The sequence below is a fragment of the Rhineura floridana genome, chromosome 8, assembly GCF_030035675.1.
Source record: "Rhineura floridana isolate rRhiFlo1 chromosome 8, rRhiFlo1.hap2, whole genome shotgun sequence".
Classification (NCBI taxonomy): Eukaryota; Metazoa; Chordata; class Lepidosauria; order Squamata; family Rhineuridae; genus Rhineura; species Rhineura floridana.
The window spans coordinates 55817098-55829419 of record NC_084487.1 but is presented as its reverse complement, the minus strand read 5'-3'; the positions used below and the strand labels follow the sequence as shown (position 1 = coordinate 55829419).

The 12322-nt window shown below is 38.5% G+C and overlaps 1 protein-coding gene across 5 annotated transcripts in view; it reads left to right on the top strand.

The window, feature by feature from the left end:
* Positions 1-12322, top strand: part of VEZT (vezatin, adherens junctions transmembrane protein) — a 58095-nt gene that overhangs the window by 32661 nt on the left and 13112 nt on the right. For 3 of the 5 annotated variants that reach the window (XM_061639543.1, XM_061639542.1, XM_061639540.1), the window contains exons 7-9: positions 1375-1522; positions 2419-2750; positions 4197-4379. In XM_061639543.1, the coding sequence (XP_061495527.1) occupies positions 1375-1522; positions 2419-2750; positions 4197-4379 (663 nt within the window). The remainder of the gene's footprint in view (positions 1-1374; positions 1523-2418; positions 2751-4196; positions 4380-12322) is intronic. The other 2 variants (XM_061639545.1, XM_061639544.1) reach the window with 1 other exon arrangement.

Sequence of the window (12322 nt, the reverse complement as noted above, 5' to 3'; positions counted from 1 at the left end):
TAGGCAGGGATTATGCCCTTTGTACATAGATTCTGAGTAAATACTAAATATAAACCAGCGACAGGATTGCACTGTAAGTTATTAATAATTCTTTCTTTTCTGTCCTTAGTCTAGACCAGCCTTTCCCAACCAGTATGCCTCCAGATGTTGTTGGACCACAACTCCCATCAGCCTCAGCCAGCATTGCCAATGGTCAGGAAAGATGGGAATTGTGGTCCAACAACATCTGGAGGCACACTAGTTGGAAAAGGCTGCTCTAGACTCTTCCAAACTCAACCATCTATTCTTTCTATATCTCTAACCAGTAATGGTCAGTGGTGCAAGGTGGCAGTGCTCACCCAACATCTCTTCATCCGCATCACTGCTGCTTACTGGGAGGTGTAGGCAGCGGGCAAGGTCAGCACAGTGCTAGCACACTAGCAGAGGCAATCCTGTGCTCCCTCTGATGCTTTTGCACTGTGCCAACCATGCTGCCATCTCTTCCCTCCCAATAAGCAGGAGGCCAAGCACTGCCTGGCCAAGTGCTACTGTTTGTTCCTGTCATCTGCTGCTGCTGGGGGTAAGGGAAAAAACTGGAGCATAGTTTATTCTTCTGCCAAATTGAGAGGGAGAAGACAGAAAAGGCTAGCCAAACAGAGGATTCTGCTCACTTTGAAAGAGAAAGAGTGTGCCAATCAAACAGAATGAGACTGAAGGAGAAATCTGCCTTACAAGTTGATGTTTGAATAGGTTATAGTACACAGTGGGATCAGTTCTCACTGTTACAATTCAGATGCTGTGGCTCAATGGAACACTATAACTAGTTTCTCTCACCTTTATACATGTGGCTCGACTGGGCTTCCTCCTCCTCTCTTAGGAGTAAAGATGTTTAAGTGAAGGACAGTGGAATATCCCCCTTTGACTCATTTATGCTTTTCATAAAGCTCATCATTTCAATGATGTTTTATGTGGTATAGATTTGTGTTCTTTTTAATAGGGAGAAATTTAACACTCAATAAAAAGTTATTAATGCTTAGATGAATGTCGTCAGTTTCATTTTGTTGGTAAAACATATTTTTGTTCATGATCTATTGCTAAATACAAAACAACAACCCATATTTAGTTTTATTTCTAAAAGAGAACATAAACAGCCAGCAAATCACATGAGGGTTTTTTTGTAAACAAATGATGGTGTGCTTCCCCCCAACCCAGTCTTTTCTTTATTCTGCAGCTTGTTTGAATTAAATAAACAGCTGTTTGTTCTTTCTACAAATAAATAGCATTTTATAGGATCTTTAACTTGTTAGAAAGGCAGCTGATTGCTTTTTTACCTCATGTTTGTCCACGTTGCATGTCATGCAAAAGCTTCTTTAACTGCCTTAACGCTAACTAAACTTACCCGTTGAATTCTGAGAGTGACAATGTGACAAACTACATCTGTGTAGTGCCTTTCAAAGAACTGGGCCTAGGACTCAGTGAAGAGCAGGTGTCTGAAGAAGAAGCACACAATCTCACAGACGGTTTCAGCTTGCCTGCACTAAAGGTAATCCAGCATTCAGGCTCATTTCATTGATCTTAGCTTCAGCCTGTTTTGTAACTACTTTCAGCTTGTAGCAATTGGGATGGGGGCTGAGTGAGCCTGTCACTATTTGTTAAAAAAGACTAATCTGAAACTCAAGTTAGTTCTTTGGTATATATTAACTGTAGTTATTGCGTCTTTGGGCTAGACTCAAATGTTACCTTTTGTAAGCTTTTATTGAGGACTCTTGAAAGGATATTTTATTTTCAGAATTGCTGCAGCATAGAAATTTGGGGAAACCATATTTTTGTACTACTTTAGGAAGGAGGTTCATGGTGTATTATATTAATAAATGATTTGTTTGTAAGTGACATATGTGACTTTCCCATCTTTTTGTACTTTTTAATATAATAATTAAAAAGGAGGACTCTGCATGGGTTCCAGCAGTTATTTGTGAGATGGATCCTTGTCTCCAAAGAGCCAACTATATGTATGTTAAAGGTGTTAATATAAGTAGTTTTTATGGGAGAAAGCATCCTAGTATGAATCCAGAAAATTGACTTAGGTTGTATCCTTTATTTATTTAATTATTTAAACATTTCTGCTCTGTGTTTCTGTACCCCAAGGTGGTCTCTGTGGTAGCACCTTCTTTGTGGAATGCCCTTCCCTTACCATTATGGCAGGTGCCAAGTTGTTTGAGTGTTCTGTTATTGCAAAACTGGCTGATTGTTTTAGTGTTTTGTTGTAGTCTGTCCGGGTATCAATATTAATGAATGGTGGTTTTCCCCCAAAAAATGTTTAACTGATTTGGTAATCAGATTATTTTTGAGTTGCTTAAAATATGGGAAAGTAGGAAAAACAGTGTGCAATTGGTTTCTTTTGTAGTAATGAGAATTATTACAACTTTTCTGTGTTCTCAGGTTTTATTTCAGCTTTGGGTTGGACAAAACTCTGAGTTCTTCAGGCGGCTAGTTCTTTTGCTGTCTCCCTCCAATGCATCTCTCAAGACCTCGATTGGGCCAGAGCATTTGCCACTTTGTATCTTTTCTGATGTAACTCAAGGTTTGCCTCATGCTCATGCTGCCTGCTTAGAAGAGCTTAAACGAAGTTATGAATTTTATCGGTACTTTGAAACGCATCATCGATCTAGTTTGGAACGTTCAGTCAAAACCGAACAGAAATCAGGAGAACTTAACCATCTCCACACAGCAGTGCGCAGTTTGCAACTCCATCTGAAGGCCTTACTGAATGAGTAAGTTCTCCGTGAGTGATTTCTCACTAGTTTAATTCTAACTGTAGTTTGAGTTTTGTGTTTTGTTTTGTTTTGTTTAAAAAAGGAACTTTAAAAACATAGTGTTGCAATCACAAATTACTGGTAAGATTTATGGAGGCAGGTATTACCATAACTTCTTTCCCTTGTTACTCTGATTCTTATTTAATTAAGCAATCTAGTTTATGTTCTATAAAGAGATGAAAGAGTGTGTCTTATACACAAGCTGTATGTGTAATTATATACACAACTATAAAAGAAGTTGAGAGTTTGTTACAGGGCCAATATTTAGAACTGGCTATGTGAGAACTGCAGATGAGTCATCTGGTTGAATAATGCATACGAAAGGCAAGAGACCACAATCCAATTGAGTTTTATGTGTGCTGAAGCCCATTTATTTTAATATATTGTTTGTATGAAAATCAGTGGAGTAAGTATGCATTAATTATTGAATTGTTTTACTGAGATTACCTCCTAAAGAAATGTTTTGTCATATAAAGTTTTTACTGAAAGAGAACAGGAACTTGGATTGATCTTAGTACTCTTCCTATTTGTTGTTTAGGCTGGGGTTAAGCTAGAAAATTAGAAAACATAGCTGTGTGTTCTTTGTTGAGATGTGTTAGTAGTATATTCATATTAATTCTTCAAAGATACTATTTAAAGCAGAAACATTTACTAGTTCCTTATTCATCTCTTCATTCATTTGCCAAAGGTTTACAATTTAATCCTCTGCATGTCTACACAGACATAATAGTCACTGAGTTTAATGGGACTTGCTCCCAGATAAGTGTGTATAATAGGATTGTAGTCTTAAAGAAGGTGGTGGTGGTGGTGGTGGTGGTTGAACATCTAAGCATAAGAAGCTGCCTTATGGCAAGTTAGTTCATTGGTCCTTCTAGTCTAGATTGGCAGCAGTTCTGTAAGGATTCAGACAGGGAACTTTCTGGCCTCACCACCTGATGTCTTTTTAGATGATGATGCAAAGAATTGAACCAGGACCTTCTGCATGCAAAGAGTATGTTCTACTCAGAGCTCGGAAGATTACTTTTAAAAAGTAATAAATTACAGTTACAATTACTTGGCCCAAAAAAGTAGTAATTACCGTTACAATTACAATTGCTCTGAAAGTAACTGATTACTTTACTTTTTCTCAAAAGTAATCACTACAATTACATTTCAGTTACTTTTTTAAAAAAAACTCCTACAAGGTGCTGGCCTTGGCTGCTGCACATCTAAGAAGCCTAAAACAATATTAAAAATAAACACACACACACAGGGGGTAGTAGAATAAAAAAAATTATCCATAAGATTAACATAATGGCATAACAGAATCTCACATCCCCCCAAGCAATGAAGATACCCCAACTCTTGAAATCAAATTTTACACTTGAAATGCTTTTATAATATGTTTCTGTTATGTCTCAAAAGAACAAGATGCTCAAAGAGCATGTCAGACAAGGAATGTCTTTTTACAGTCATTACGTTGCCACCAGTACTGAACAGGCGTTCTACTGCGGCGCTTGAAGGCATGCCTGTGTTGTGCTGCAAAAAACACCGCAGCACACGTGGAAAGCCATGGAGTGATGACACTTCCCTGCTGGGAGACCTCAGGTACCTCACCAGTTCCTCCTCAGCAGTGTCCACTGCTGACTTCTTGCCCTGGGGCAGAAAGTTAAAGAAGTCATCTTCTAAGTCATCTCCTTCCTGGTCTTTATCTGAAGACTGATCACTGTCCTCATTAAGTACACCCATCTTTATTTCAGCTTTCAACAAGGCTTCCATTGTGTATCTAAGAAAGAGAGAGGATATGTTAACACATATATGTTAGGAAACCATCATCTGTTCTTCATTTCCTGATGCTTGTCATGTCCCCTGGTTCAGGGTCCAGCCTGAGCCTGTGGATGATGACATGGAAGGTAGGAAGGTGACCAAGTCACCACACTCATGGGGCAGCACAGAAGACCCTTAAGGATTACCTGCAGCAACCCAAGGTTGTGATGAGGAGCCCCAGGAAGAAAAGGCCCAGCCCCTGCCTACCACCTTAAGCCCTCTGATGCCTCCCTTGAGACAACATTTCCCTTGGAGTAATCCACCCAACAGGCTTCCCTAATGTTCTTACTTGTTGGTATGGGTGGTGGCCTGACACGATTCCAGCCAATCTAGTTTGAAGCGAGGGTGTAGGCAGGCTGCCAGAAGAAGCCTCTTGTCCTCCCAGATAGCTGCAAACCACTTTCTTAGGGCTTCACGCACACCTCTCAGCAGCTGAAAACAGTATGTGTACCTCTCAGGTTTGTTTTCCAGTCCTTCTAACTTGCGGTCCAGATTGCAGAGCGTTGGTAGCAAATACCCCATGAACATGCCGTTCTCCCGTTGCAGGATATCTAGGGACTGGGCTAGTAGCTCCATAATCTCTGTGTATTCCTGTACCACTTCAATCTCAGCAGCTGTGATCCTGGACAAGGAGCAGCGGTCCATTATGGCATGCATTTTTAGTGGCACAGTTGACAGGAGCTCATGTAGTTGCTTCAACGCATCAAAGGTGGAATTCCACCTGGTCTTATTCGGTACCTTCAGATACACACCACATTGCGCACGGATATACTCAGCAATCTGGGCTGACTGGTTCTGCTTGGACCACAACTTGCTGCACTTTCCCATCAAGGAACGAAACTGTTTCTTGAAAGGACCAAGAAGACTACTTTTGGAGGAGTCAGAAAGCATGGCCTCTATGTCTTGTGTTGCCACAAGGTTGAGGGTGTGACTAGCACATCTCTGGTGTGGTGGTAAAACAAAATCCTCTCCTGAGTCTGCAGCTTCTTCCTCTGCCTCAGGTCCTGTGTCCAGGATCTCACAGATAGGCACAAACTCCACCTCAGCCTCCTCCTCCTCCTCCTGGTTATCACCATCATCGTCACTGGTGCCTGCAGCTTCCACTGGTTCTTTGGCCATGAAAACTCTGAACACTTTCACAAAGTTGGAGCTGTTGTCTGTAGTAGTGCACATAACTTTGTTGTGGATCCTGTACTGCACATGTACATCATGCAGTGCTTTTGAAAGGACATCGTATGTATGGCGCCCCTTCAGACGCTTACAAGCCAAGGCCCCGACCTCACGTTTCAGGGTAGCTGGGTTGATCCAGTGGGCTGTTACCCCAAAGTAACTCTTCTTGCCATTGGTCCAACAATCTGCAGTGGTTGCTATATATGCCACAGCACCCATTCGGTTTGCAAGAGTTTTTCTCATGTGGCATGCTCTCTTCTCAATTCTGTCTCTCAGAGTCTTGGCACATATGATGGTGAGATCTTTGAGGAGTCCAATGCGAACCAGATTAATGAATGATGGTTTGTCCACAGTCTGAAGTGGTAATGTCTCCTCTACAATGAAGTCAATGATTCTCCTGACGAGATTGCTCTGGGTGACAGGCTCCCTGCCAGATCCCCACCTCTCAAGGGTTGTCTGCTGCTGCTTCAGCATTTTGGGAGGAGGGGTGTCATGCATTGGTTCAGGAAGGCCACGTCTCCTTGCCTTTATTGCTTCTTCAATTGCTCTCAGCTTCTCAGGGTGTGCCCTCTGAGGAAGAAGAACAAAGCATGAATCCAAGAAAAAATGGAAGAGGAACTTCACAATTTAAACATAAATAGACAATGGACACTCTTTGAGGACCAGCATGACAAAGGCTTACCTCAAAATGTTTCTTCACATTGGATGAGGAGGAAACAGCTGATCTCAGATTTTTGATCCTTGGAAGGCAGTAATTGCATCGTACAACAACATTTTTCCCACTCTGGCTCACAAATGTACAAGCTTTCTCAAAGCCAACCCATGGTACTTGCTGTTCTGCAGATGTGGCTGTGGGCAACTGGCACTGCTTCATGCCCTCCTCCTCCTCGTGCACAGGGCCTCCTTTCTGAACCTCACTTTCTAGTTTTGCCTCCTCAGGATCAACAAGCTGTGACTCAAGTGGCTGCACTAACTGACTGCTGCTCTCAGCAGCAAAACCTGCAACAGGCGTCTCTGTAATAAACAAGAGATAATGCTCCTATATGGGTGAACTTCAGCTGTGATGTGCCCCCATCTCTTCCCCATGCTGCAAGATGCCCCAGTCAGAGTGGAAGTAAGCAGGTCGATAGCACAATTAAAAGAGATCCTATTTGCATCATTTTTGCTCACTGAATAACCCTGCCTGGGCCAGTCTAACCTACTATCTCACAGGGTTGTTGTGAGAACAAAATGAGACTAGGGTTCAAATCCCCACATAGCCATGAAGCTCACTGGGTGACCTTGGGCCAGTCACTGCCTCTCAGCCTCATGAAAACCCTATTCATAGGGTCACCGTAAGTTGGAATCGACTTGAAGGCGGTACATATATTTTTTATTTTGAATATGATGATTATGATAATAAATATGCAGCATTTCAAATTAATTCTGTATGAGAAGCATTCCATGCCAAGCTTGGAAAACCAAGGATGAGGTATAAAATGTAGACAAAAATACTTTTGACAAAATGCCGTTTATCTTTTATATCTATATCTATAATTAGCAATACAGCTGAATGATGTATGTAAAGTATTTTTTCTTTCCCTTTTCTTTTTTATTAATATTTTAGTACTACTGCTAAAGTTCTGATGAAAGAATAAAGCATTCATTAGCCAAATTCAAATGATTAGAACACATCACATAAATTCCACTGAAGTTGGAGTTTTTGCCATAGAAAATGAAAAAAACATATAACCTATGATAGCCCAATAGACAATCAGAACTAATATAAAACCCTATTGCTTCTCATTTGCAAATCTTGCAAGATCTAAGGTAACTCTAGATCATGTGAGTTCAGGTGATGCATGTTATGTACATTTGTATAGATATTAGCAGAGATTGTCAACAGTCTATGATGCTTGTGTGTGCCAATGTGTGTGTTTGTGGCAGGCTTTTACCCTGCACTGAGATCACTGAGACTTAAGACTTAGTAAAATAAGAAAAGCTATTTCATTTATAGAAATACATCGTAGATAGGAAAGGCATACCTAGTTCTAAGTAACTAACTTGGAGGCGCAACACCCAGGTTTGGGAGTTGCCCTCACTGCCCCTTCTTCATGTGTACTGGAGAGTGACAGAATAGGGCTAGAAGCAAATAGAAAGCAAAAATGGAAAGTAGGGTAACATCTAAAGAAATACTCCCCTTTACATCTCTCCTTTCTTTCTTTCTGTATATATATATATTTATTTATATTTATATATATCCCGCCCTTCCTCGCAGTAGGAGCCCAGGGCGGCACTGACAGTGGTTGACCTTCACTTCCTAAAAAGCAGTAATGATGAAACCCCTCAACATTGCCTATTGCAGCCTGTGCAGCTTTGGCACTGTTCATCTTATTGAAGCTTACTTGAGCTTCTGCTTTTTGCACCTTCACATTCTTTTCTAGGCAGCAATTGTGTTGCAGCGACTGCACCACACAGCCTGAGACTTCCCTCCTCCTTGCTTTGGTCACCACATGGCAATGTCATCAAGAAAGGGCTTGCACATAAATACACAAGCCTGGGCTGTGATGAGAACAGATTAATCTCAACTCTGAAATTCACTGTATGCGAACTGAACGGTACTTGTCTTCCTGGTCAAATGATTTTTTTTAAAAAAAAAAAAACCAACTCTAGGGCTACAAGCTTTAATTTTCAGCAGATTAATTAACTAAAAGGAGAGTTGATTAATCAGTGGGGCCTATTTTTATTGGTAAGAATGAGTTTTAATATGAGACACTTGTTTATTGTTTTTAGAGTAATTTTGTGTGTTACTGTACCGGGGAATGCATGAAACAATAACAAAGATCAGCCTTGATTTTTTTTAACTGTGTGCCCTAGAGCCTTGTTCCCGCCCCCAAGTAATGTCCAACCTAACGTGGAAACGTTAAAGTTGCAGTTGAAAAGTAGGGAAATTACTAGTCGTTCCGTTACTTGCCAAATGTAATGGAATTACCCACTCGTTATTTAAAATTGTAACGAATTACAAGTAACTCGTTAAAAGTAACGAGTTACTTCCAAGCTCTGGTTGTACTACTGTTCTATGGCCACTGTCCGCAAGGGAAGTTGTTATGAATTCATGGATTTATTTCCAGCCTTCCTTAGAACATAGCTCCTAGTCACTGTATTAGTGGTGGTCTGGAACTGCTATGTCAGAGGCTTGGATTACTTGTCTGAAAGTAATTTCACCTTTTAGGCCCTGCCCGGTTACTTGTAGCATGTTGATATTGTACACATAGTCTCTACCTACTTCAGAAGATACAATAATATTGTTTGCTGAGGGAACACTTTGCCAGACACAATTATGTCACATACAGAAAACAGGTAGAATGTAAGAACAACAAAAGAGTATATATACTGTGATCTCCAAATTTCCTGCTCTCTCACATCTACTCACAAGAAAATCCCTTCCTTCTGTAGGCTTCAAATTTCAAGGCTAGAGATGTGAAGGCCCAGAAAAAAACAGGAAAAACCTGGATTTTGTTCCAGGGTGTGTGTGTGTCTCCGTTCCTGAATTTTATGGGGGGGTTTCTGGGCCTTCACATCTCTGTTCAGGGCTTCCTGTCCTTTGGGTGCATAGTACTGGTTTCTTTGCAGTGTGCTTGTTCTCTTTTGAACCTAAGTGGCTGACTACTACTTCATCTTTTTGGCCATGCGTCTATTTGACTTCTGTTCTTCTTGGTGGGCTAATTAATACCTGTGTACAGGTCAGGGCTGCCATCACAGGTTGACACAGTCCATTATGGGCATCTTGTCTATCTGGAGCCAGCAATGTGTTGCGTGCTTACAAGGACACTTAAATAACTCTTCAGATATTTTTTTTTTTACAATAATTTTTATTCAAATTTTCATAAAACAAAACAAAATAAAAAAACATAACACAATAAGATTAAAAATAAAAATAAAAAATTTGACTTCTGATTTGTCACAGATCAGCTATAAATATATAATATATATCAAACCTGTCCCTTAATACATACAAAATCACTGTTCTCCATAGTCTATCTTAATTAATCGTCAAATCCCATTATCATCATTTCATTTTTTTCTTTCAACAAAAAGTCTAAGAGAGGCTTCCATTCCTTAAGAAATGTATCTGTCAATTTTTCTCTAAGTAAACATGTCAATTTATCCATCTCTACTAAGTCCATTAATTTCAATAGCCATTCTTTCGTTGTTGGTGTTGATTCCATTTTCCACTTTTGTGCATATAATAATCTTGCTGCCGTAATCATATATAATATTATTCTTCCATATTTCTTTTCTATTTGTTTATCCATAAAACCCAATAAAAAAAATTCTGGTTTTGACTGAATATTTATCTTTAGGATTTTTTGCATCATCCTACCTATCTGTGCCCAGAATGATTTTGCCTGTTTACACAACCACCACATATGATAAAATGATCCTTCTTGTTGTTTACATTTCCAACAAGCATTAGAAACATTACTATACATTTTTGACAACTTTTCTGGAGTCATGTACCAACGATACATCATTTTATAAATTTTTTCTTTAAGATTATAGCATAATGTAAATCTCAAGCCTTTTTTCCACATATTTTCCCATTGATCCATTTGTATATTATAACCAAAAATTTTTGCCCACTTTACCATACACTCTTTTACTTGTTCTTCTTCCATATCCATTTTCAGCAAGAGTTTATACATTTTCGCAATTATATTTTCATCATTTGTACACAAACCTATTTCAAAATCAGATTTATTTCAAACCCATACATTTTCTTATCCATTTTATATCTTTCTAACAATTGTAAATAGGCAAACCATTGAGAACGATATCCTTCCTTTATGAGTTGTTCTCTCTCTTTCATTATATATTCTCCATGTACATTTTCTAATAGTTCTTGATACGTTAACCATTTCTCTTTTCCAGCCATTTCTCTTCTGTAAAACGCTTCTTGACTTGAGACACATAATGGTATTTTCGAATAAAACCTTGGTTTATATTTATTCCATATTTTCATCAGAGGACGTCTTATAAAATGATTATTAAAATCCACATTAACTTTTACTTTATCATACCATAGATATCCATGCCATCCCCACTTCAGGTCATGGCCCTCCAAATCCAATAGCCTTTTATTCCTCAATAAAAACCATTCCTTTATCCAGACTAAACAACAGGCAGCATAATAAAGTCTCAAATTCGGTAATCCCAGTCCTCCTCTTTCTTTGGCATCTTGTAATAATTTAAATTTAACTCTTGGTTTTTTTCCCTGCCAAACAAATTTAGAAATATCTTTTTGCCATTGTTTAAAAGGTAAATCAGAGGATATTACAGGTATTGTTTGAAACAAAAACATTCTCGGCAGTACATTCATTTTTATCACGTATATTCTTCCCATTAATGACAATTGTAATTTATCCCATTTTAACAAGTCTTTCTTAATCTCTGTCCATAGTTTTTCATAATTATTATGAAACAATTTTGAATTTTTATTTGTCATAATAATACCTAAATATTTCAACTTTTCCTCTATTTTAAAATCTGTCTTGCCCATCAACTCTTTTTGTTCCCTTGAAGATAAATTTTTCACCAACACCTTTGTTTTTTGATTGTTGATCTTAAATCCTGCTAACGGTCCAAATTCTTTTAATTTGTCCATCAATGCATTAATTCCTTCCAATGGATTTTCTAATACAATTATCAAATCATCAGCAAATGCTCTCAATTTATATTCCTCTTTTTTTACCTTTATTCCCGAAATCCTTTTATGTTGTCTTATATCTCTAAGCAGCACTTCCAAGACCAAAATAAATAAAAGGGGAGATAATGGACATCCCTGTCTTGTACCCTTTTGTATTTCACATGAGTCCATTAACCCTCCATTAACAATTATCTGTGCCTTCTGAGATGTATAAATAGATCTAATCCATTTTATAAAGTTATCTCCAAAATCCATTTGCTCCAAGACCTTAAACATAAATTTCCAATTCAAATTATCAAATGCTTTCTCAGCATCTAAAAAGATCAAAGCTGCTTGTTTATCATTTTGTTGTTCTAAGTATTCCAACACATTCAAAACATTCCTGACGTTATCACGTAGTTGTCTTTTAGGTAGAAACCCTGCTTGATCTTCCTGAATAAATTGTTGCAATATTATTTTCATTCTTTCTGCCAAAATCGTTGTAAAAATTTTATAGTCATTATTCAATAAAGATATCGGCCGATAATTTTTTGTTTTGGTTAGATCCTGCTCCTCTCTAGGTATTAATGTTATATTGGCATTTTTCCAACTATCCGGTATCTTCCCCTCTTGCAAAATAGAATTCATTGTATACTGTAAAGGTAATAAGAGTTCCTCCTCCAAGCATTTGTAATACACTGCTGATAGTCCATCCGTTCCTGGCGCCTTTCCTAATTTAATTTTACTTATAGCCTCAGATATTTCTCTTGACGTAATAGGACCATTAATAGTTTGTCTCTGAAAATCTGTAATTTTAGGCAAATTCTGTTTAGATATATACTCTTCTATTTTTTCAGAGGGAATTTCCTGACACTTGTACAAAGTTGAA